General features: G+C 35.7%; 1 protein-coding gene and 1 non-coding gene across 2 annotated transcripts; one reads left to right on the top strand and one right to left on the bottom strand.

The window, feature by feature from the left end:
* Positions 1–15,556: 15,556 nt before the first annotated feature.
* On the bottom strand, positions 15,557–15,629 carry TRNAF-GAA (transfer RNA phenylalanine (anticodon GAA)). The gene has a single exon. It is a non-coding gene; the product is annotated as a tRNA-Phe (tRNA).
* A 51-nt stretch (positions 15,630–15,680) lies between these two features.
* Positions 15,681–26,739, top strand: LOC127074752 (conserved oligomeric Golgi complex subunit 8). The gene is made up of 11 exons (XM_051016098.1): positions 15,681–16,150; positions 22,564–22,712; positions 22,855–22,932; positions 23,050–23,143; positions 23,242–23,316; positions 23,441–23,737; positions 24,261–24,328; positions 24,411–24,465; positions 24,641–24,776; positions 25,606–25,790; positions 25,981–26,739. The coding sequence occupies exons 1-11, from the start codon at positions 15,872–15,874 to the stop codon at positions 26,398–26,400; spliced, it is 1,836 nt and encodes a 611-aa protein (XP_050872055.1). The 5' UTR covers positions 15,681–15,871; the 3' UTR covers positions 26,401–26,739.
* Positions 26,740–27,580: the final 841 nt, after the last annotated feature.

Genomic DNA, 27,580 nt, shown 5'->3' on the forward strand with positions numbered 1-27,580 from the left:
GATGACCATTGCCAGAGGGCTTCTTTGCTACAGAGCCAGAGGGATTTGTTACTTCGGATGACGGAGCCTTTCCCTGAACTTTCTCCTTGATCATCCAGCCCTCAATCCTTTCCAATCTCTCGGCCATGGCTTTCTGCCCCAAGGCAAGCCCTTGCACAACACTGAACAAATCCCTCACCATCTCTTTCAGTTCGAGGATGTCGGCGTTGGGAGGATCCATCAGTTTGGATTTGTTGCCCCTAGCAGGATATCTGAGCAAACAAGCTATGCGCACCGGTTGACACCTACAAAACAGCAAATGGGTTAGTATGACTCACGCATGCACCATCTATCCATATGAGGAAGACTCTGTCCTTTGATTCTGGCTTCATCGAGACAGATAATATTTTGACATCCACATTCTGAAATTCAAGATGTCTCTCAACCAGATTCTCAATCAATAATACTCCCCATATGGCTAGACATAGGTTCGATGCAGATGAATGCAAAATGAGAACGATGCAGATGTATGAATGCAATGCATTGCCATCCTCCAAGTCCTCTGATCATCTGTTGCTCTGAATCACAGCCCTGATCTCTGAACCGATCACAACCATCTGAAGGAAAATGTAACCACAAATCCAACTTGAGATTCCAAAATAAACGGAACTGAAAGGTACATCATCATCATCACCAAACAATCTCTGAGCAGATACCCAATAATCTTTGAATCGGCCCGGGGAATCCTGAAATAAACGGATCCCCACTGATAAATAACTCGGACAGCACTCCGGTGTCTCAGAAATAAATGGCCATAAATCCGACTTATAAATATGACTCTGATCAACGGAACCAAAAGTCACCATCAAAGTCACCATCTGAACATGCATCTGAAAGAATCACCCTCCCCTCACAGGTAAATTCTAATCAGGTCATCCTAAGGCGGATAATAGTCTCGACAATCGGGCGGAGATACTCAATGGGTTTGCCCTTTCGGGTGTGCCATTGTAGCTCCCTTAAGATCGTTTAAACCAAAGATCCGGGAAATGAACGGTCACCAGAGTCAACAGCTCAAAAGAAGTAACTCAACCAAAGTGGAGTACCCCACAGAGGAAAGCACTATCAAATGAGCCTTGTCCGGCTTGTGGCATGTCACGTTGCAACAATATGCTGATAAAGCAAATGAGGAACGTGAGACCACACTAATCCTAGGTGTACACTCGGGCCTGGGTTTTAGCCCCACTCAGAACACCCACCCCAAACAGAGGAACCACCTGCACAGAGGACGGCAACAACATGATAGTATGATGCATGCAAATATTTATGCAAATATATACACTGTTAGAATAATAAATGCAATAAATAAAGCAAAACAAGCAACCTAAACTATCCTAGAACGCTAGGAGAGACTCGCTTAGGGAAGATGGACCAGCACAGGTCAACATCTTGAAAATCCCCAGCAGAGTCGCCAGCTGTCGCATCCGCGAAAAACAACCGGCGGGCCGAAACAAAAACAACACAGAGCCGCCACTGCGCGTTATTTATCCCAAGATAGGGAAAGGAAACGCTCAGAGAAACCTGGAAAAAGCATGGTCTCGCGACCAAAGAGAAAGGGTACGGGAGTCGGTTACGCAAGGGGAAGGTATTAGCACCCCTCACGTCCGTCGTACTCGACGTGATCCACGCTCTAAAAGAAAGAAAAGGTTGCTAAAACATCACACACACACACCGAAGACAACACAGGTGGGGTTAAGAGGAAGAGAGCTCGATAGGACATCGCATCCTATGCCTACGTATCTCGTCTGGAACGAGAATCAGAGCTGCCGTAGTTCGGCTCACGCACGCCAAACAAACAAATAAACACACCGGCAAACATGGAGCCTGAATGCCAATCACTGGACTTACATCAGCATCCGAACCAAAACAAACACAATCAGGCAAACGTGGATCCCGAAAGCCAATCACTGGACTTACATCGGCATCCGAACCAAACACACGCACACTGGAACCTGAATGCCACTCTATGGACTTACATCAGCTTCCAAGCACACAACAACCAAACAAGTTAATAGGGAGTCGGGAATTCGAGCCTATAACTGTCAAGCACACACACAAAAAGAAAGAAAAGTGCCCGGAGAGACCTCGCACGGTCTCCTGCCTACATACCTCGTCTGGAACGAGGATCAGGGCGATGTAGTTCCCCTGAAAGGGAAAGAAATTCTAACCAGAAACCAAGGGAGACACACTACTAGGGAGCTGGACTCGAGCCTAGTGTTATCATGCATCATTGCCCTATGTTATGGTTTCTACCTACTTGCACAACAGCAAGCTAATCCTAACCAGGAAAAACAAGCATGCAAGCATCAATCACAATAAAACAAACATTTCACATAGCACACACTATATCCAGTCAAGTGAGGCTCAGACAAAGGGTTCGACTGCCGAAGCAAGTCATCTGCACAGAGGTAGAATTAGCTCTTAACCTTGCCATTGAGAGGCTAAGGTGAAGCTGATGAAAGGTGAGTGAAGATTAGACTTCACAGCTCTTATCCCTGTCCAGGGAGAGCTTCAGACAAAGGAGCGTGGGTCCAGAATGAAGGGACCCTTCTACGCTCAAGACTCTGACACAACTGTACAAAGTACAAGATCTTGGGTTTGTGTCCCAATGCATCAACACAGTGGTATGAGCAGAGGGACGACTCAACAGAATAGCGGGGGATAGATTGCATATCCCTTGGATTCCGCCAATTGCCTCATAGAGGTCTTTACCTGCTTGGCACAAAAGTAAACAATCACAGACATCGCCTCTTAAGGAGGACTTCAGACAGTTGCCTGGCCAGGTAACAGGCCAGGTCTTCCAGACTACATGAAGACAAGAGAGTCTACCTCAACTGGTTTATACAACCAAGCAGCAGCAAGCAAGTTCTTAAAGAACTGTAAGCGACTAAATGTACCTGAAATCAATCAAGTATCATCAGTACTCAGACAAACCAACAGTAAACAGCAAAAGTCAATCTATACAGACAACACAAGTTAATGCACATAAGTGCAAGCCATGAGCTCAAGCTCAAGCTTCTAACCCTACAAAACAAAATCATGTTAGTGGACAACATCAAACAAATTCAATTTGCAACTTGCATTTATCTCCTTGAGCCTTTTGCATTTCATCCTGAAAATCCACACCAAATGTGAGAAACTAGACCACTAGGCCAAGCCTAGGGTCCAAAGGAGATAAAAAATTCAAAACAGCAAGTGAAATTTATCCAAAATCACATTCAAACAAATTAAAAGCAAATGCAATTGGTCCCATGCTCATACCCTTCACCATTATCATTTCATGCACAATTTAGTATCAAACATGCAATTTGCAACTTCAAATGACCAAACAGAACTATCTCAATCAAAAGCATACCAAAACAATTCAATTAATTCCACAAAAATTCACGCCCAAACAGGACACATTCAATGTATAGCATGTCAATTTTCAGCTTAATTGGACAAAAGAAAGTAGGTCAATGAAAATCAAGAAGTCCAGACACATTTATACAAGCCAATTCAAGGCATCAACACAAGCATCCATTTCAATAATTCATAAAACAGTGACAACAATTAAGAAATGAATGGGATCAAAACCATGATGTCCTATAATGTGTCTAGAATGCTCATGTCAAATTTCATCTTCATCCAATACCATATGCGAATTTCACAAGCAAAATGCCAACATGTGTCACACAAATTCACAAAATGAGCACACAGAGAAGAAAATTATCAATCAATTAGAAAATGCCATCAACAATTCCAGAAAAATTCTCATGTAATCTTGACATATCAATGATCATCCACACAAAATTTCAGCTCAAACCAACATCCCTAAGCATTTTAAATAAAATCAGAAAGTTGACCTAGCTTGGTGTGACACAAATTGTCACACCTCTATTCAAAAAATCATATCTCCATCACCAAGTATCCAAAAATCACAAACTCTACATGAAAATCACCATCAACATGTCCAGAACAAGCACAAACATTTTCATTCATTTCTTTAAAGGTATGAGTATTTCATGAAGGTTTTGGCAAAACATACATAAATGTGACACATTCAACAAACCCTAGGCCAATTATTTTTCTACACATGCAAAAAATCCACAAAAATAACCATTAAATTCTTCACATCATCATGAGAATAATGCAAAAAATTTCACTCAATTTGGATGAATTTTGAGTGAGATATGAATTTTGGAAGTTCATGTAACCAAATGAAATAACAAAAGAAAAACAAAATGAAATAATAATTAAATAAATCTGGCAATGGCAGTTTTGTAATTCTGAAAGAACCGGCCAAAACGACGCCGTTTGGTTAAGTGACCAGGGCGCGTTTCTATTGGCTAACGGTGGCGCCAAACACCTTTCAAACATGGCAATGGCATTTTATGGATCTACACACGATTTGTTCATCGTTCTTGGACCAAAACAAACCAGAAAATGCAGAAAAGTGAAAATCATCAAATCTCCATGAAAATCAACAAACGTATAGTCAAAAGAACCGCATGAGCATGTAGATTCAAGATATGTAACTCATTTGCCCTAACTCTAACCACACCTCACAGATCGATCAAAAAAAGAAATGACATCAAACATTCAAATCGATATATCTTTCTCCACAGTCAATCAATTCACAAACCAAGCATATCATGTTGATCTACATTCAAAGATCTATAAAACGCATATGATAATTTAAGCAATAGCGAGATTTGAATTTATGCACCTTGGAGATGGCAGTGCTCGAATTTGGAGTTTCTGGATGTAAAAACCTCAAACAGATGATGACGAAGGTTGAGGAAGATGATTGGAACAGCTAGCTCGATTCAAGGTTGCTCCAGGTGTGAGAATTCTCAAAATGCCATTGTTGAGCTTCCTTTGAACAGTCACGAATCTTGTAGCTTCTTCCACTAATTCACCAAAACAGATGTAGATGAAGGTTCAAGGAGCACGAATCAACAAGAATTTTGCAATTCGGTTGAGATTTGATGAAGTTTTGATCCAAAAAGTTTGATGAAGATTTTGAGAAATTGAGAGAAAATGGAGGGAAAGTTGGTTAGGATTCTTGAGAATTATGATGTGTTAACCAATTCTGTTACAATTAGAACTAAATACCAATCCCTTAATCACTCTCTTAATCCAAATAAGCAAAACTCATGTGATTAGTAAAAATGTGGTTTAATGTGAAAGTTCCAAAATGGCCTTGCCAAATATTGCACCATGACAGCTCATGACAGCTCAAACAACTTCTAAATGTCATTTGGAGTGTGTTGCAAAAAGTCCCATTCCAAAATTCCATGTATTTCTCAAATTGGACCATTTTGCCCTTGGATTTTAATTGTTGCACTTGAAAATTGACCTTTTGCATTGACCATTTTTGATGAATTTTGATTATGCACCATGAAAGTACATGTGAAATGGAGTTTTCTCATAAAAAGATCATCCATTTTGGCCATTCCATGTGAAAGTTATGTCACTTTGATTATAGGCATTTTTGGAAAATGAATGGACCATAACTTGTCAACCATACATGGGAATTTCAAGTTCTTGGACTTTTTGGAAAGGTGAGAGCAAGATCTACAACTTTCATGTTGAACAAATTTTCATTTGAAGCTTTTTTGGACACGTAATTTTGTGGTGAAAAACTTTCCATTTTTGGAAACTTCCATTACAAGTCACTTTCCATTTTTGGCAATTTTTGTCCTGACTTTATTTTCTTCATTCTTGAGCTTTGACATGTCAAATGAAACTTGTTCCAACATGAATGAAGTGAATCCAACTCTCTCCCACCTCCAAATCCATAAAATCAAGCACAGTTGACCACAGTTGACTTTTTCAACTGATAGATGAATTTGGCAATGCACTGATCAATCTGAGCCCCAATCTTCTGATGAAATGGCTCAAGGATGAAACCCTAGCCTCAATAAGCTCAATACAATCATGAAATGATCCCCATATCCATCATAGACCCCATCTCCTTGCTATGCCCTGATTGGCCCAATACAACTGATTAGGGTTGACCAATGGTCAAAACCCTAATCTCAAGGTATATAATCAATCTTCTTGAATCTTCTGGATGATATCAAGACCATGATGATGATGATGTATCATTTCAACCAAGATCAAGACCAATCTCCTTGAGAAACCCTAATTTGGACCACAACCCTCAGACAGTTAATGATCCAGTCCAATGAAACCCTAGCTTGCACCATGACCTCTTATCTTCTGACCAAGACCTAGGAGGATGCCTTGCACAATGTATCCACATGATATGCAATATGCAATGCCTAATGACCTAAAAAAATGCAATGCAATATGTTAAGCTAGTCCCAAGAGAGGAGGACAAATTTTGAGGTGTTACAATTACCGAGGAGGGAGTGTAGTGGAAAAAGTTAAACCTTGGTATTAAGAGAAGTATGTGATAGTGGCATTATGGTCACAAGTGTGTGTAATGGATTCCTTGTCTTGAGATGGATGTGAAGTAACACACACTTTATTGAGTAGTGAGTCTTGTATTCTGAGAAGTTGAGTTTATGATAGACAACGAAAGATAAGCCAAGTTGGAGCATGGGGACTAAGTGTGGGATGTGAAATATATTATGTTGTAAGAGCTTATGGGGAGACAATGAGGATTGTCCGTAGCAAGTCATCTAGGCAAGTAACCCCAGTATGATGAAGTGTGTAGTAGGTATTGGTTTAGAAGAAAATTCCAGTCATAAGTGTGTGGAAATGTTAAGGTTCATCTTAAATGCATCTTTTTTGAATTGCAAGAGTAATAGTGGCTTATTGGAAGTCTGGCTGTTATTTATCTTCTTGAGTAGTGTTTGGTTGGTTGATCACGGAGTATAAACATTCACACCTTGTTGGAGCTAAGGGTATCCTAAATCTCATAGGTGTTTTGTTGTGGATGTACAATTTGAGGATGGAGTTACAAGTTACCACAAGTTAGATTGATAGTTTTGAATTTGGGATTTTTAAAGGTGTATTGCGAAGTTGGTCATCTATAGAGATATCATAGAAGTCAGATGTTTAGGGAACTCACCTGGTGACCCATGCTCAGTTTAAGTAAGTTTTGGAAGTACCACTATTATGACTACGAGTAACTATAAGGAGTAAAGTTGGAAGAGACTTGCCGAGTGGTGATCTTAAGGAGGTTAGTTATGTATTTTACATATATGTTAATAAGGTGTAAAGTGGTTAGTCATAATATGACATTCGATAATTTCTTGGATTCATGGCTTCGGATGTGGACCCCCAAGAGAGTAGTATTTTTGTATACAACAATACTCTACCCTATTGGAAGGATTCATGAGTTATACTTCTGAGGAGGAACGAGAATCAGATATTCCTGAAGTTAACCATGTAACTCAGGTTGTATATTAGTAAGAGCTTAAACTAAGATTATTAAAGATGGATCAGGATGTTAAGATGAAGGGTTCTAGATAAGAAGTGCAATGTTATTTCCAAAGGTGTGAAGCATTGTGTGACTCTGAGACTAGTATGGAAACTCACAATCACTTCCCAATTTAGTGAGGTTTACTTATAAGTGTTGTAATGTAGATGACTTGGAATTCTAAGTTGGTATTATTTCTCTGGTTGGTTGTTAAAATTCTCCATCTATGTGTTGGTAAGAAGGTCATTCTTCCTGTGAATGATTGATAAGGTTCTGGTAAGACTTTGGGAGCAGGTGCTCAGAGTGAAGTATGTATTTTCTATGAAGTCTTGTAAGCTAGTCAGGGATACCTGTGAGATCCAGTTGTTCCTTGATGTTCAATTGGAATTGCATAGTAAAGAGTTTCGGATAGGAAAGAATTATGAAGTCTTACTGAGGACCCAAGATGTAACTACTCGTAGGAATGGAAGTAAGGTAATCTCATGCCAAGTGTGTTATTTTACTGGAATGATACGAGAAAAGTGAAGCATCAGGTGTAGACGATTGTAGTATATAGTACCAGGTTAAGTGAAGTTAATAAGAATAATAATATACAGATTGTAAGACTTTTTACAAGTGTTGAAAGACTTATAAGGAAATATTCATCAGTATTGTTGCAGGTATGGGATCATTGGTTAACCCCACGGATATTAAAGAATGTTAGGTATCCTATCAGATTAAGGTATCATGGTTATGATTTTGTTTAGCTCAGTGCAAGAAATAGGAAGTTGTGGATTACAAAGGGATTTGAAATGGAGGTATTATCATATCAAGAAATTGGATAGCTATTTGAAGAATGAATCTTTCTAGTGAAGAAAATTGGAATACTCGAGTATGATATAGGATTGAACTGAAGCAAAGTCGAGTGTTGACCTGAGTGGAGGAAATTCGGGGGCGAATTTCAATCTAAGGGGGGAGACTGTAATATCCCATATTCCCTTAAATGCTCAATGGTTGTAAATTGAGACCAATTGAGTTCCTATGTACTCTATCTTTTGTCAGTTGGAACAATTAGAGCTCCTATGTGCTCTAAATGTTGTCAATTGGGACTAATAGAGTAACCAGTGAACTCTGAAGAGATTAATTATTAATAAAAGAGGCGAACCAATATTAATACGTACAAGAGAGGAAATTTTAGTAACATTAATAATTGGTCAATTGACACTAGAAGATAAAAATATCACTTGAGGATATTTTGTATCATTACATAATACTATATATTATATGATACTACGTATATACATATTATGTGGTGGAAAGAATAGGAAGAAAGGTGTGGATAAGACTGAGAAGAGAGAGTTATCAGGAAGTGGAAAAAGAGAAAGGAAGAAAAACAAGAAATAAAAAGAAGAAGAAAACGTGAAGGAAGGGGAGAGAAAAGAAGATGAAGGAAGAAGAAAGACAAAGAAGAGAGAAAAGAAGAGGAAGGAAGAAGAAACTCCTCATACCACCATCATTTTATCTCCATCATCATCATCACAAACTTCATCTCCATATCATCAATCTCATCATCATCTTCTTGAATCAAGTGAGTTCTAGTTAGTTTCCTCTCTATAGTAAGATTCTCATGATATAGAATATTAGGGTTTGGTGTTGTTGTCTTGAATCATGAAGAAAATGGATAGTATGGTAGGTGTCCTTGTTGTTATATATTGTTTGTGATCTTTCATGTTGCATATATGAATTTACGTTATGTTGTGTGGATTATGTTGTTGATTCATATGAGCTTATGTTAGTACATGTATTACCATGATTTAGAGTGATTAACAATGTCAAAGGATGAGTTTAGAAGAGGTGTTTTTTGAGTTTATGCAGGTGTCAATCGATTGGTTGCAGAAAACTTGCAGAACCAATCAATTGGTTCACGATTTTGTGAAGAAAAATATGAATTTTACTGATGTCAATCGATTGGCTACAGTGTCCAATCGATTGGTCCTGTAAAATTTGTGAAAAATACTTTACAGAAACTTCATGCAATCGATTAGCTCCTAGCTCAATCGATTGGTTCAACCTTGTTTTGCCTAAAACCACTTATTTCATGTTTCTAAACCACTTTAGATGTATTATAACTTGTACCATGATGTGTATGCATTAATTTAACATTAATCGGTCGATTTACATGAGATTGGATGGGTTTAGCCTAGAATATTAGTTTGTTTAAAATATGTGGTTCTTGTTTCCACTATAACTCAAGAACCGTGAATCCGATCGATATGAGACTTGAAGCTTTGGAAAGCTAATCTAATGAGGTATTGCATGGTGATGAGATACCATGAACTAACCAATAATGCTTGGTAGATGATATTGATGATTGTATGATTATGTTTGACTTGTTTGTGTATAACGACTTGAATAACCTAAGATACTGATGAGTATGTCGTGAGTCAGATATGCGAAGGGTTTATTGTGACATGTTATACCATTATGTGTGTTTCATGTATGACATTTTGTTATGTTAATGTGTATGCCATGCATTGGTTGGATGTTTGATTGTGAAATAACATGATTGAAAACCTTACAAAGATGAGTGAGGAAACCTAGGAGAATAACTTGATTAATAACTTAGAAAGATGATCTAGGTTATGGAAATGAGTATACAGTGATGCTTGGACGCAACGGTACCTAGGTGGGTATCATGGACAAGTATTCACTTGGTAAACGAATCAATATGCTTTGTATGGAACATGTGTGATTTATATAATGAGAATGGATCATGTTATGATGCCATGAGAATTGATATGGTATCATGAGAATTGTTTGATTTTTGGTGATGAACATTTGTTCCAAAAGTCCTATTTGTTGTTGAGAATTGATCACGTATTCGGAATTAGTTGTGATTGTGCACATACCACTTCAAGGGCTTAGGTAAAGCGGTAAGTGGGGATGTGGCACCAATGATTCGTGCCTCAATTGGGTTTGAGCCCCAACCATGGCGGACATGGGGGAAAGGTGGACACCTAATCATCATCATTTTGCATAAAAACTCAATTGATTTTAAATCAAGAGTTGAAAAGTGTTCTTCCTTTATTTATTACCTTAATTATCACCATAAGCAAAAGTGATTGTGTTGTTTTTTAAATGAATTTTATGCTTGTTCTTTATTTAATTTTATTGCATTTTTACTATTGATTTACTTATTTAGTACCTTAATCATCACCATTTTGTATGAAAACTCATTTGATTTCAAAATCAAGAGTTAAAAAGTGTTCTTAAACTCCCATAAGCAAAAATGATTTGTTATTGTTTAAATTGATCTTATGATTATTCTTTATTTAATTCTATTGTATTTTTACTTTTACTTTATTTATTTAGTACCTTAATAATCACCATTTTGTATGGAAACTCAATTGATTTCAAAATCAATAGTTTAAAGTATTCTTGAATCTCCATGAACAAAAATGGTCAAATGCAAATTGATGCTGGTTTTACATAAATAATGTATCCAATAACTTTCCAACATCACTCCGAGCATGAATCCATAGTTCGTTTTTCACGAGGGTGGGTAAAAAGCCAAAATTAGGAAATATATACTGATGCATTTTGTTGATTTTCAAATTTTATTGTTGTAGTTTATTTTATGATTTTTAATATATCATTGTGTTCGTGAGATCGAGTAGATAAATTTTCATTATTTATTTGCTTAATTCCGTAAAAATTTGAGAAAATTACGGTGTTTTTACGTTTTTGTTGGAACCATTTGTCTTCCATTTTTGTTGTTATCGGAATAATGATCAAATATGGGGTTGTGGAAGATGAAGTCTCCACACACCCCTTGATTGCTCAGTACATCCCTATGGGTCCCCTCTCCTTTGGGTGTAGAGCATTTTTCTAGCTACACCCCCAATTTTCAGCTTATTTTTGTCTTTTGTATATTATTTATTTATTTATTATTGCTTTATTTATTTATATTTGTTTTTTCTTTTATTTCCTTTAGTTTTTTTAAAATCCTTTTACCTCTTGTATTGATAGTGTTTTATTATTTCTTTTATCTTTTTTATTGCTTTATTTTTTTAGTTTAGTTTATTCTATTTTTTGTTGATGCATAATTGTTAAATCAAAAAGAAAAAATAACCACTAAAATTAATCTTTCAAAAATAATAAGATAAAAGGTGTTTGATCAACATCAAATATATTTTTCAAAATCACACTAAACTTTTTTCTTTAATAAGCACCTCATACCATTTCACAAACCATTTTCACTAATGTGATAAAAACACTATACCAATATCGAGTTCCCTTTTTTGCTTACTTGAGGCGATGGAAATCTTTTTCTTAATCAAACAAGAAAAGGGAGGATCCTTGGAGTCTCGCATTTCTTGAATCCTCAAATGATCGGTCTTGTAGCACACGTCTTGGGAGTGTCGTTCATTCACTCTTTTATTCCTAAAACACATAATAACTTGGACAAAAAGAGGGACCGTTGGAGTCTAATATTCCGGTGGAACCTTTGAACAATCTCTTGAAAGTTTATTGTCCATCCAACAATTTCGTAAATACATCAAGTGAAAAAGGTGTTGTTAGAATCTAGCATTCTGGAAACACCCTAAATACTTGGTCCCGAGGCTCACGTCTTGTTCTTACAAAATATTCGTCATTCTCCTAAAATCATTCAACACAAATTTAACCTAATTTATCGCCCCCGTGCGATCAATAACTTCTTTTATGAAGAACATTTGTCTAATCCTTTCTAGCCCGTACAAACTTTTGCTTAAGCCTCTGCCCCGAGTAAGTAAGCCACGTTTTACCGTTAGAATGTGATATAGATAGGTGTTCAAATAATACACCGTTAATTTGTCAAAATCGTTTCAAAAAGTACGATGCTTATTCCTTTCTAATGCCTATACAAACTAGCGCTTAAGTCTCCACCGCGAGCATGCAAGCCCATGTTTAGCCATTAGATTGCAATCTAAGTACTCACTCATTAAAATAAACCAACTAACAAATCGTAGCCTTCCCCCCGAACTACAAATGCTTTGATTTCTTTATTGCACTATAAGGATACGTAGGCACGAGATCACGAGATCTTTGCGAGTACATTAATAAAAAAAACCTTTTTTCCCCTTTAGAGGTTTCATTTCTTTTCTCTTTTCGATCTTTTATTCACTCGAAGAAAACATTTAATATAAGCCAACATTCTAAATCGCAAGCTAACTAAAAGGTCCACGTTGAGTACAACAAATGTGAGGGGTGCTAATACCTTCCCCTTGCGTAATCGACTCCCGAACCCTGAATTTGGTTGCGACAATCATTTTCTTCTTTCAAAGGTTTTTCGATATTTTCTCTTTCCTTCATTGGAATAAATAAAGTTCGGTGGCGGCTCTGTTTGAATCATAGTTTTTCCACGACCATCGCGAAGGATTGTATTTTTCAAGATGTGATACCACTGTGCTCATAATTGACTTGACATACAAAACAAACAAGTATAGACTTTCACTTTTGGAAATTATTGGTGTTACTTCTACGAAGATGACTTAATAAGTCGGTTTTGCATTCTTGGAATCTGAAAAGAGGACAACATTACATGAACTCTGGAAATGTGCAAGACTACGCTGAAGGACCAAGAAAATATGTCACAAGTCATAATCACCTATCGCGACACTACACCGATGACTTCGATTGCAACCGTTTTTTCTACATCGTTCGTATTACTTTGTAAGTATCACATAACCAAAAATATAATAAGTCAACTAAAACTTGCGGTTGGCACTAAACACATCAAAGGTGAGGACGACATATTTCACACAAGATGTTGAAACATGGCCGGATCACTTTCTTAAAAGGATGGAAGAGTTCACCAAGTTGAGCAACACTAAACGAGAAGAAAATAAGGAAAGGTCGAAGAATGAGCGACCAATAGATTTAGATAGTGACATATGTTTTGATGCGTTTTAATAGTACTTTAACAACGTGCTGCATTTTTATAAGTAACACACTGCATAATGTTATAAAATTGGGTGATATTTTTTGGACATTTTTTATTTTTCAAATTCTACTCTGCATAATTAACATGGTTTTGTTATGCATAATTTTTGGATGGATCCGGAGATGCATCTTTAGTCACACATTCTAATTATATAAAAAACAAAACAAGGGATAATTCGGAGATGCATCTCTGAAGTGACTATTATTTTTTGAAAAAAACGGAGAATCTAGATATGTATCTCTGAAGTATTTCATGCAAATATGATCATGTTTGTAAGATCCTTATTGCTCTACAACTTCTATTAATAAGGTCTCTCATTCCATTTTCTTTACACAAACCATAATGAATACATATCCCCATCTTGCATTTGTGTATTTCATTGATGCAAAACCCCCACTTCAATTTCAAATCTGCGAGGACATACTTCTCGTCGATTTGAAATCCAAAGTGAATACTCTCCTGTGATATTCAGAAAATCGGAGACGCATGTTCAAAAATCTCATTGACTAATGAACCAAGGGGAGTTACGGAAATGCATCTCAGAATCAGGGCCGACCCAATCAATTCAGAGATCCTGTTCTAATTTTAAAAATGGACACACATATATATATATATATATATATATATATATATATATATATATATATATATATATATATATATATATATATATATATATATATATATATATATATATATATATATATATAATTTTAATGATTAAAAATGACAAACAAAAGATAAAATTATATATTAACCAAATGAAGTACCAAAAGGTTCAAAGGTATTGTTTAAACTACTAACACCATTTCTTACAACTTAAATTATCTAACTACATAAAAAGAGCCTTCCTACTACTTTCATTTGAAACTTGTGGTTCTTTAATTAAAAATTTATCAAGAGCTCCTACTTGAGATTGAATTAACTCTTCAATTTTTTTCTTTTTCTTACGTTTATCATTTCCACATTCAAATTTTCTATTCTTAGGAGGCATAATAAGAAAAACCTGAAATTTCTCACAATGTCTTTTGTGTCCGTCGATGATCTACTAATTATCCTGTTGTGAAATTGTGTTCCTACATCAATAACAAAAAAAATCAATTACATTAAATAAAAGAAATTATAAATTAATCATAAAAAAATATTAATAATTAAATCATAGAGAAAAGACTTTAATTAATATTCAATTATATTTTATTATGTTGTGTTCTTCTCTAATATAGTACCATAAAAAATTAATAATTATAAATTAAAAGAAAATTATAAATTAATAGTAAGAAAATAAATTACATTTAATTAAATAAATTATAAATTAATCATAAAAAATATCAATACTAATTAATACATACTAATTTTTCTTTGAAAGATTCCAAATTGCAATTTGGTCTTATGAGAAAAAGTGGGTATAAAAATCGTCACCAACACCAACAATATTCTTGTTTTGAATTTAAATCAATATTGATACAGAAACTAAAATAGGATTTCACCATAAAATTTAAAATAAATCTAAAATTACTATTTTTTCTATCTTCAAAATCAAATAATCACAATAAAAATAAATGGAAAATAACTAATTGAATAAACTAACCTGATAAAAGAGAGGATTAAAAAGGAAAAATAAGAATTTTTTTTTCTGATTTCAATTTTCAAACAACTCTAACAGAGAAAGAGAGAAGAGAATAACGTTTGAGGTTTGGTTTCCAAATATCCTATTTTTCAGTATTTAATATTTTATTTATTATATGTGATACAAAAATATTTTTATTTATTATTTTTTTTATATTTATTAATAATAGTTAATTTGAGGTCGCACAAAAAGTGAGGTCCTGTGCTACTGCACAACTTGCATAAGAAAAGAATCGGTCCTGCTCAGAATCAATCTTTCGGGTATACAAAGATGAATCTCCAGATCAAATTTTAATAGAATAAATTTTTTTCATCAATTTTACATAAGTTGTATGTGGAAAAGGTCGCTTATAAATACATCTCTGAATGCTAAAAACATTTTAATTTTTTCAGAGTGGTGTGAGAGGACCCCTAAAAATAGAACAATTCCAAAAATTGAAAAAGCAATGGTGTTTCCATTTATATACTGCGTTTTTTTTGTTAACCAAAGAATTAAATACTGCTTTAATTCAAATTAGCAATAAAAAGAAAAATAAAGAAAATATTGAAAACTAAAATGCGGTGAGCGTGGATCGAACACGCGACCTTCAGATCTTCAGTCTGACGCTCTCCCAACTGAGCTATCCCCGCTTGTTGAAAGTTCCTCAAAACTTGTAAATCCCTTTTTATAAAACTTACATTTATTTTACATTTTCTACCCTGAAAAATAATGATAGGAAACAAGTGAAAAACTTGGTCGGAGTAAGCACGGTTACAGAAAGAGAGCAGGAATGATAGAAACGGTGTCACCACGTTAACAGAAGCTACCAGTTTTGATTCAAGCGGATCCAGATCAGATCAGACACCCACTCTCAAAACCATTTCGATCTATAATGGAGTGGGAAGGTGCAGTTTCAGGATCCGATATGGAGGTTCCCATCCCTCTTCCTTTAGCCTCTGAATCGCAACAACCTTATGTCTCCGAACTTCTCTCCTTCACTCTCGATCGCCTTCACAAGGAACCCGAACTTCTCCGCGTCGATGCCGAACGGATCCGTCGCCAAATGCAAGAGGTCGCCGTCGGTAATTACCGTTCCTTCATTGCCGCTGCTGATGCCTTGCTTGCTATTCGTCACGAAGTCTCTTCTATTGATAATCATCTTGAATCTATGGTATTCTTTCTTTCCTAATTTCAGTTTTCTCTGTGCTGTTTTTGTTGTTGACATTCGTGTAGATTGGAATAGAAGCTAATTAAATTCAAACCTGAATGGCATGTATTTACTTACTATTCCTAATATCTTAATGTTTCTGGTGTATTGAGTTTGAAATTGGATAAGATTGAGTTTGTTTTATGAATTGTTTTTAAGTGAATTAGGGATTATATCTTGCTTTTATAGAGTTCAAGCATTGTGATTTCTTTGTTGAAGACCATATGTTCCTGACTTTTTTAAACTGGGGGAGGAAACTATAGATACATACATCTTTGCAGGTTTTTCAAGTAATACATATAGTTTTGTGCAATAGTGTTCAATTTATAAAATATAGAGTTTTTAGAATTTGAAGCGAGAACTACAAGAAAAATGTAATGCACTAACTAGTGAGGGAAGGTGTGCTGTTTTATTTACTAATAGGGAATCCCACCCAACCTTCAGCTTGCGGGATTAAAGGGAATAGTACACAAGGATAAATCCCTAATAGAAAGTAGTGAAATCAGAACAAGAACAGAGCAAAGGGAGATTAAGAATGTCAATGACTCACTTATTCCATGATCTCACCTCAGTCTATCACTCTATTCATATAGTGTTACTCATACACAAATTCAATCAGCATACAGTTGGCTACATGGTTTCTCTTTCTTTTTCCACCTTCCGGAATTTCCACGTCTGTTGTAATTAATTCTTGGCTCACATGGTCACATGGCTGCCTTCTAGAACCTAATTCTGCTGACTTAGCGGCTTTGTTCATTACATTACCATCCCCTCAAACACAGACTTGTCCTCAAGGTTGAAACTAAGAAAATTCTCTCATATGTCAGCAGAATTTTCCCAAGTGGCTGCAGTGGTGGGCAAGTTTTCCCACTGAATGAGGACTTGTGGAACATATATGGTGCCTTGAAGGAGGGTTCTGGACTGCAGGATTTTAGCAGGGTGAACCATGGGACCCAGGCCTGATGTAGTAAGAAGTAATGGCACATATTGCACATTGGGAGTTCGATGAAACTGTTTCTTCTGTGAAGTATGGAAGACCTTACATTGGGCAAATACTGAAGTAATGTTGGAGGCTTTCAATCATAGAGGGCTTTGAATGGGGTCATGTCAATACTTGTACAAAATGAAGTATATTACCAGAACTCAGCCAAAGTTAATGTTTTGTACCAAGACTTAGGATTGGTGAAAATGGAACACCTTAGGTACATCTCCACGCATTTATGAACTTCCAATAGACTGTTAGTTTGGGGATGATATGCAGAACTCATCTAAAACAGTGCATTGTAGCTGAAGTATATTCTTCTAGAAACCGGTAGTAAACACCTTGTCTCTATCAGAGCTACCACCATCGACTAGTACTTGAACCGTAATACCATGGTAGTCAAATCGTGATCCTACTAGTAGGATCGAACGGTTTTATGATCTTGCAACTCCCCACCGTGCCAGAGAATGACCAGAATCGGTTTTTGGTAGGCGCGGCCGGAATTGCCGTGATATCACGTGAAAACGGTGGAATTCTGTTTAAAAAATACCGTTTCTGATTAAAGCCCCAGGAATTCGGGTTCGCGGTTAGGGTTCGCGACCCGGTTCAGAAAACCCCTAAAAAACGTTTCTTTTTTTATTAAAATATGAAATGTTTCTTTTCTCCTAGACTTTGAAATTGTTTCTGCTTAGTAACTAGGAGTAATCAATACCCACCCTTGCAATAATCAAGGATTTATTCAACTTCCCAAAATACACCATGATTAATATAACTTCCCAAAATACATCTATTCACTCAAATTCTCTCACCTTAAACATATCTCTCACGTTAAATACAACCATTATCTCACTAAATATTTCATTCTCTATCTTCTCTCACGCTAAAATAACCCTTCCTTTTCTCTCTCACGTTATCTCTTTATTCTCTCACGTTAAAAATAACATTTCCTCACGTTAAATGTTTTGTATTGTTTTGAATTGTCTTGAGTTAGTTTCAATGAATATTTTCCTATGAAATTTCAATGTTTTAAAGTAATTTTAGTGTTATTTGCAAAAAAAATTATATTATGTTGTGGCATATTTATATTATTAATCTATATGCAATATATATGAATTTTAAAATTTGGTAGGATCTTACTATCCATGTTACGATCCCCCGATTCACGTTCTTATTACCCTAATTCGATCTCGCGTAGGATCTCGAGTCTGACTACCTTGTAATACCACCAATTTGGTCTTTGAAAGGCAAGGTTCCTATGTTGTTTTTGTTTTGTTGGGAAAACTCAGTAGGTTCCTATGTTGTTACTTGTTAGTCCCTTTCAAATCGTTTAAGGACAAGTTCTCCCAAGTCCACCGAAAGAGGTGAAGATGGTGGGTCGGATATATCTGTGTCTGCTTCCATTTCAACCCCATCTTCAAGTTACAATAACATGAACTGTTTGTTAGGGCATTTGTGAGAAAAGGAAAATTCTCGTCCCAAAAATAACACAGTCCCCTGTCGCGCCAGAGCTGGCATAGCTGCTGGCATGATGCTTTTGATGTTGCCACTCTATTGGTTTGGGTGCATTGGATTGGAAGGATAAGTGGTGTTTGAAGTAGAGGAGGGATTTGTGAGTTGGGTGTGAAAGTTATAGGTTCGGATCTATTTAAATTCAAGTGGGATCTATTTTGGCCGGTGGAGTGATTGGGCCGGGCCTTTGTGAATTTGGATGAGGTGTAGATCATAATGTCTATACCAAGGTAGTCGGCCTTGAGATCCTATGCTAGATCAAATTGGGTAATAAGATTGTGAATTTGGGGGATTGTAACACGGATCGTAAGATCCTTCCAAATTTAAAAATTCATATATATATATATATATATATATATATATATATATATATATATATATATATATATATTGCATATAGATTAATAATATGCATATGACACAACATAATATAATTTTTTTCTTCAAATAATACTAAAATTACTTTAAAAAACTGAAATTTCATAAAAAAATATTCATTGAAACTAACTCAAGACAATTCAAAACAACACAACATTCAAAACAACAGAACTTGAAGTCATTGGAGAAAGTTGTTTTTAAGGTGAGAGAGAAAATAGAGAATGCATGATTATTTTTAACATGAGAGAAGATAGATAATGAAATATTGAGTGAGATAATGACTGTATTTAAGGTGAGAGAATTTGAGTGAATAGATGTATTTTGCGAAGTTACACTAATTATGATGTATTTTGGGAAGTTGAATAAATGCTTGATTATTGGATGGGTGGATATTGATTACTCCTGGGCAGAAACGGTTTCAAAGTCTAGGAGAAAAGAAACGTTTCAGATTTTAATAAAAAAAGAAACGTTTTTTAGGTTTTTCTAGACCGGGTCACAAACCCGACCCGCAAACCCGAATTCTTGGGTTAGCGAGGGTCGTAAATACGTACGGTGCCGGACTGTTGTAGCTTAAAACTGGTAGCACGGGGACATTCATAGATTGATGGCTCAAAATCCAGCACAAGTGCTATGGTGAATGCTTACCATTATTGAAATTGTTGCGATTGCTGAAGCATTTGGGACCACGGCACAATCTCTTAGTCCAAGTGAACAAAAGTGACGGTCAAGCGATAGGAGCGGCATTGTCGAAAAACTGCTTGCACTTGAGAATCCACTCCTTGCTATTTTTTCTGTTGAAGCAAGGAAAATCAAGCCTCTGAAACGGAGGTTTGAATAAGTTTTGGGCACCACGGGAAGAGTTATGGGTAAGAGTGCTTCGGTGTTATAACTTTTCTAAGGCTTTGTTGGCCATGGTGAATTTGTCCTCGTTGGTAGCCTCGATCTGATCTATTTGAGTTTGCCGATCGGAATAATTCTATGTCATCGTCTCAGCATTTCATTTAACTTTTGTGGGAAGCTCCGTCAATCTAGTGTTTTCTGACATGGTGAGATAAAAACACCAATTGTAATGCATTAATAACAAGTCATGGAAGGTGTTTTGTTTGAATTATAATGATACGGAACCTCATCCTTCAGCTTGTAAGACCGAAGGAAATAGTACACGGGGATACATCCCTGGTAGATAGTAGTAAAATCAAAACAAGAAGTAGAGGGAGAATAAGATTGTCAATGGTTCACTAATTCCACGACCTCACCTCAGCATCCCAGTCTATTCATATAGTGTTGTACTCACACAAATCCTCTCAGCCCACAATTAGCTTCACAGTTTCTCTTTCCTTTTCCACCTTCCAGAATTTCTGCATCCATTGTAACTAGTTCTTGGCTCACATGGTCACCTGGCTGCCTTCTAGAACCAGATTGTGCTGACTCAGCTGCTTGGTTCATTACAAACAACCACAGATCTGTCCCATTCGGGGATGTTGGTTAATATAATTGAATTTGAAAAGTGAAGTACAAGTAGAAAAGAAAAGGATTTGTATGGAATATTTGTCCTCTTCTTGAATATGAACTAAAATGATTACAGAATTAGAGTAAAAGATAGAAGGGAAAGCAGAAATGAAACTCTCAGGTGCAGGAAATTGGTAAGTTCTGGCTCCCCTACTCAACATCTACTACAAATCTACTCTAACCTGTATTATTTCTGTCCCACAGTTTATCCTGTATTTTCTCTCCCTCAATTTTCTGATTAGAATGTGACTTCTAATTAAAGAATTTGTTACTGTAAGCAAAATTGAACTGACCCTGTTTCCTTCATAACAGATCTATCCCAGTACTTTCCCTTATCCTTCCTGATATAAACTGTTTTGATTGGGAGCCTTTTAACAGTTTTCTCAATGGATATTTTTATAATAGACAACCCCTTATCCTATAGCCATGTATTTGGTATTGGTATAGAAGAAAAAGAGAGAACCGAATTTGGAGAGAGAGAAAACTGGGTCTCCCTTTTTGCAATCTCTGCATTCTGTGAAAAAAAGCAGTGCAGAAAAGGGACTCTTTTTGGCCCTTCCACTAATATCCTTGGCTCTTCCACACTTTCCTTGCCACAAGCAGTGTCTTCTTTGTGCTAATACCACCAGTGTCTTCTCCTCACTAACAAGCATCATCTTCTTTGCCCTTACACTTTTGTGCAGTGGTTGGTCACTAATCAAGATGTTTTGAAGTGATGGTTGGTTGTATTTTATTAGATTTGGGTGGTAGGATCTTGGGATTACCTAGGGGATATGTCGCGGCTCATGTGGATGTGTATGGGGTGCAATGTTTTTGCAATGGAGCTTGGTAATCTGGTTGAATTTCTGATGGTCCATGATGAGTACTCCAACCAGATTTTTTGTGGTTTTCTGATTTGATGATTGTTTGGGTTCCAGTTTGGTGTTTATTTGTATTAGAGATATGCTAGCTAAACCTTTTTAGATCTCACACATTTTCCTAACTAATAACAAACTGTTTTAGTTAGCTATCCTAGTAACTGGCATCTGTCAGCTTGTAATAGGAAACCTGCTATATAGCAGGTTAATTGTTTGCATCTATAAATGCAAACAGTTTCTCTTTCTTGTAACTAACTTTTCATAAAGGAAAAATCAGTTGCAACTGAAAATGTTCACTCTCTTTATACTTTCTATTAATTAGGATCTAAATTTGATAAAAGCAAAGGTTGAAGATATGGGGTGTTTGGTTTACAATGGTTCTATTTTGCCTGCTTAAGTTTTCACAAGAGTAGACTCTGATTTCATGGAAGTGTTTGTGTTAATAGCTTAATGTTGTTATATAACAAGGTATCAATGTATCATTAACTAGTGCCGCACAAAATAACATTTAAGATTCTGTTTTAATAAAACAATGACTGAAAATATTGCATTTGCCGGCCACCTAACCGTTCTCAAAGGATAATAAGCACGGCCACTAGAAATGTAATGTAATCTGCTACTTTTTTTGTACCAGTGCTAATAATAAATTATTGGATTTATCTCTAGTATTATATTATCACATTGCTGACTTGGTAGGGTAATCTGTTAATCAATGTATGCCTGACAGGTAATCAATTATTACATGTATTAGTCTTCAGGTATACCACTATAAATTGGTAATCAATCATTTTAAACTGGGACATCAATTTCATGGCCCAACAATCCTTTGCTTTCTACTTATATGTGTACTTTTGTACTTAAGTGAACACTTATTTCCTTATTCTCACATTTCAATCCAGCCAAACAAATGGAGAGAGAACTTAATATTCATTTCTTCTCGTTTTCATCCATGCTAAATAATATAAATATCTACTCTTTTTCACCTTTTTCTTTCTCCTCCTTTTCTTTCTCATTATTTCCTTTCTCCCTCTTCTCCACAACCAAACAATGTGTAAATTCTTTATAATATTCACCCCATCATAATGAATTTCTTCTGTGTGTATGTGTGATTTGAGTATTTGTCTCTTTTGTTTTTGTAACAGATAAATGAAATCCCAAAGCTGACATTTGGATGCACTGAATTCATAGAATCTGCAGAACAGATTTTGGAGAAGAGGAATATGAACCAAACAATGCTAGCCAACCACAGTACTTTGCTTGACTTGCTAGAAATTCCTCAACTTATGGACACGTATGTTAAAATGATAAATTGTGTAGTTACAGTTATTGAATTTCCAGTTATTAATTGTCTCACACGCCGCATGTATGTCAAAACATGTTACATATTCTTTTGCAAATTGTAAGAAACCTTGGAAATACTTATGGTTTTGCAGGTGTGTACGGAATGGAAATTACGATGAAGCCCTAGATTTAGAAGCATTTGTCGGCAAACTTTCAACCATGCATCCAAAGTAAGTGTTCATGCTTCTTCCATGCTGTTTGGCATATAATTTAGCTTTACATGTGATCTCTCCCCCCCCACCCCCAAGTTTTTTTCCTCCTCACTCAATATCACCCTCCCTTCATAGGTTACCCATTATTCAAGCATTAGCGGCAGAAGTTAGACTGACTACCCAATCACTTCTTTCTCAGCTTCTTCAGAAACTTCGCTCAAATATTCAGGTTCATGTAGTGGTTATATTTATTTTATGAACAAATGGCCGTTGACTAGAAAAATGTTTCTATTTAGTGTTTCTTATTAATCTGTCTTCCATTACCAGTTGCCTGAATGCCTGCGCATTATTGGATATTTACGGCGAATAGCAGTATTTAGTGAGTATGGGATGCGTTTACTGGTAAGGATTTTCTAAGGAGTCTTCTTTTCCCTTGTTGATTGCTTTTTAGCTTGAAATTTTCAGTTTGGTTTCATCCCCTTGGGTTATCCCTTCTTCGATTTGATTGAAAGTTTTTTATTGTCAGTTCTTAAGATGTCGAGAAGCATGGCTTAATGGTATTCTTGAGGATCTGGACCAGGCAAATCCATACGAGTACTTAAAAGGAATGATTAATTGTCACAGAATGCATCTTTTTGATGTTGTGAATCAATATCGAGCTATATTTGCTGATGATACATCGGGAAGTGAGGAAAACTATGATGGTGGACTACTTTTTAGTTGGGCAATGCACCAAATTACCTCACACCTGCAAACTCTGAAAGTTATGCTTCCAAAGATAACTGAAGGCGGGTCACTGTCAAATATTTTGGATCAGTGCATGGTGAGCTTCTTCCATCATACCCTTAGAAATCTTGAAATTGGAAAGATTCATGATAGTTGTTAAGAATTAGAACATGGATATAGAAATTATGAATTATATAAAGAGTAAAAGTCCAAACTGGTCTTCCCAGAAAAATACAGAGACCTATCGGTCCTTAGAAATGAAAAGTGCAAATTTGGTCCTCTAAAATCTCAAATGTGAGTCAAAGTCATATTTAGGATTATTTTTAGGGACATTTAGTTTTTTCAGGGACTACTTTGACGATAGTTTATGTTTAAGAGGGCCACATTGATACTTTTCATTTCTTTAGGATCAAATAGGTCTTCATGTTTTTTCTCAAAGACCAATTTATGTATTTACTCTAAATTTTGATGTTCAGAAAATTTCTAGCAAAATATTTTTAAAACAAAAATGAAACTAAACTCAAGATTGGTCTTCCTACTAGTCTTGTGAATGTGGAAAGAAAGTTATGTTGCATGAAGAAATATATTGACATTTTCTGTTTTTTTACTACTTTTGTCAGTACTGTGCTATGGGACTTGGTTGGGTTGGATTGGATTTTCGAGGCTTGCTCCCACCACTTTTTGAAGAGTAATTCATGTTCCTTTTTATGATTTGTTGGGCTAAATAGTTCTTGAAGCATTTTATAATATAAAGGATGGTTTCTTTTCAGGGCAGTTCTCAACTTATTCTCCAAAAATATGAGTACCGCAGTTGAGAATTTTCAGGTAAATGCAATGAATTTGAAATGTTTTACGTGCTATTCACCTGAAATTGATTTTATATAAATTGATCGCATTCATTTGTTCAAACAAGTCAACATCTGGGGATATCATTTTTCTTATTCCCTCAGCAAATTCCTTACTTTATGTTACAATTAAAAAATTGATGATTTGTTCTCAGTTGGTCTTGGATTCACATCGCTGGGTTCCCCTGCCCACAGTTGGCTTTCGTTCAAATACTGTTGAAGAAACTAAAGAGGATGTAACTCCCCCCTCTTATTTGATGGAGCATCCACCTCTTGCTGTTTTTATTAATGGTATGTGTAGTCAGGGTCTTCCACTATGTTTCTTTTGGAAATTGTAACTTTGTAACTACACTAGTTATTGTTCCTTGCTTCTCCGTGTTTTCAAACTCAAATGCCAATTTTGTAGGACAATAATTTTGTTTCTGCACTTATCTCTTCTATACGTTTCATTTCTTGAAACACTTTCACTTGCTACTCCCCTTATATCTTGTGGGCTATGACATCCTTTAGACCTGGTGCATGTTCCAACCCTTCCTACTTACATCTTTGTAATTTGATCTGCGCCCATGAGTGAGAGGGTCATTTTTAAGAGTGATAAATAAATCTCGACTATTAGATATAACCACAAATAGTCAAAGTTGTAATATAGTCATTTAACATTTGAAGCAGTCTTATCACCATTATATAGTTTTCAATTTGACCGTCTCTACATGATTGTATGGTCTAAATATCCTTCTCTCTTTTGCATATAAAAATATAAATATTACTCTACGTATGAGTGAGAGGATCATTTTAAAGATTGATCAATAAATATTGGCTATTAGATATAATCTCGAATAATCTAGGTTATAATTTAGTCATTTAACATTTCAAGTAGTCTTATCACCATTATACTGTGTTTAGTTTACTATATCTGCATAGTTTTATGGTCTAAATTTACTTCTCTTTTGCATATAAAAATATTACTCTACCTATATACATCCTCTAGTCACACACACAAGCAAAATGCAAAAGGAAAACTTTCATAGTTGATGGGTCATTTTATTAATCAATGCTACTTTTCCTTCGTCCATTCTAAACCCATTATCCATTTGCATTGGTACCTTTTTGGTGGCTGCAGGTGTATCTGCAGCAATGAATGAGCTCCGTCCGTGTGCCCCAATAAGTTTAAAACATGTCCTTGCCCAAGAATTGATCAAGGGGTTACAGGCTGTTTCTGATTCATTGTTGCTATACAACACAACACGGGTTCTTAGGGCTAACGAATCAGGGCTTTTCCTCTCACTTTGCCGGGCATTTATTGAGGTACTTTATAACTTGGTCACTTTTCTAATTTGAGGTGATATGCATTTGTCAATTAATAACTCTAAATACTGATTTTTTTTTTTGATACTATGGTGGCACTGGATGCTTGGACTCAAGCTCCTCACCACTAGTGCAATCCATGTTGCATTCTATATACTAGTTACTGAATTTCTCCAAATTCAATTTATAGGTTGCTTATCCTCATTGTGCTACATGTTTTGGGCGTTGCTATACCGGTGGAGCAACTCTTATCATGGATGCAAAGAACGTTTATGATGGAATCCGCCGCCTAGTAGAGGCTTCCTCTGCAAGAGAACTCCCAAAACCAGTAAATAATAGGGAAGCCAGTGGCATAGCTGAGAACGGTGAAGTGACAAAAATGGATAATGGTGAAACATCTGATGCCAAAGAATCTGAAGTCATCAATACTGAATCTGAAGCCATCAAAACTGATGAGGAGAACAATATCTCTACTTCTGAGACAGGTCAGGAAGACACTAATCATGAAAAAAGCTCTACTTCTCCGACAGGGCAGGAAGACACTAATATTGAAAAAAACTCTACTCAGACAGGTCAGGAAGACACTAATCTTGAAAAGACGGATGAATAAGTGACATTATAGTGATCAACAAAGTTGTATTTTTTTTCTATATATATAATTTTTAAACATATCTTTGTTTCAGACTTCCCCCGCCCGAGTTTTGGGTCAGTTTATTTCTTTATATGTTATTGTAAGCTGTAATTATATTATCAGGTGGTGGAATAGTACAAATAGGCTGTAGAAAGTACTTGATTGTTAGAAGAGCTAAAGGGATTTTGACACAGATTACATGTAAGGAACATTTATTTCTTTGTTTTCTTTTTCATGGGGATAATGTTTTCCTCTACAGGCCTTGTCGAGGGCCTATCACAAGCTATTAAAAAATTCTTATCTGCTTATTTACTCTGATATCAACCCAAAATCATGCTATTTTTGAGATTTGGTTGGAAGCTTATAAGAACTATAGGATACATGCTTTACAAGATAAAGAGGCTTACAGTGGCAAGCTGGTGTCAAGAAAGGAGTTTTTCAGCAGTTTTTTTTAAGGATTAAATTAATATTTGGTCACTATAAATGTATCCATTTTTTCATTTTTAGTTCATTTAAAATGTTTTTTCTTAAATGTAAATTCTACTTCAACTCACAAAAGTCGATATTAATAGATTGAACATAATTCTCAGAGTTCAAATCCTAGTGGTATTCACGGTTGTATGCACGGGTTTTGAGTTTTGAGTGGTTATTATTGTCATATCCTAATTTTGTCTCAGACTTTTTATTCTATAGTTAAGGCTTTTGTCACATCATCACCACCTGTAGTCTCTCTCATTTCTCTCATTTCAGATGTTAATTTTGAGGTCTTGTTTTCTTTTGAGAATAGGGTTCACTTGAGATTAGATTATGCATGGTTCAATTTGAGTTTAGCATAGTGGAACCGTTGCTTTGATTTGAGTTCATTAGGAGTCATTTACTATTTGTTGTTTTGTTTTAATCTTTCCAAATAGTTTTGATTTCCATTTAGTATGTGAGTATTGAAGCATTTTTATTTGAATTTGCATTTAGACTTCACAGTTATTCATTTCAAATATGGAAGTCTAATTCATATTGAAAGAGAACTATGTTACTTTTTCTTCATTCTAAGGTGATTTGAATTAAAGTGCTACTGAGAGTGTTAGAGTTTTAATTTCATAACACTTGGCTGATTGTTAGAAAATACTAGGATCACAGATGATACTTGATGATGATGTTGACG

The sequence above is a fragment of the Lathyrus oleraceus genome, chromosome 4, assembly GCF_024323335.1.
Source record: "Lathyrus oleraceus cultivar Zhongwan6 chromosome 4, CAAS_Psat_ZW6_1.0, whole genome shotgun sequence".
NCBI lineage: Eukaryota > Viridiplantae > Streptophyta > Magnoliopsida > Fabales > Fabaceae > Lathyrus > Lathyrus oleraceus.

What these genes read in the sequence shown, in the direction of transcription:
- LOC127074752 (XM_051016098.1), top strand. Translation starts at nt 15,872, where the DNA reads ATGGAGTGGGAAGGTGCAGTTTCAGGATCCGATATGGAGGTTCCCATC. An exon ending in TCTTGCTGTTTTTATTAATG is followed by an intron (nt 24,777 to 25,605) that starts GTATGTGTAGTC and finishes TGGTGGCTGCAG; the next exon opens with GTGTATCTGCAGCAATGAAT. An exon ending in TTTGCCGGGCATTTATTGAG is followed by an intron (nt 25,791 to 25,980) that starts GTACTTTATAAC and finishes TTCAATTTATAG; the next exon opens with GTTGCTTATCCTCATTGTGC.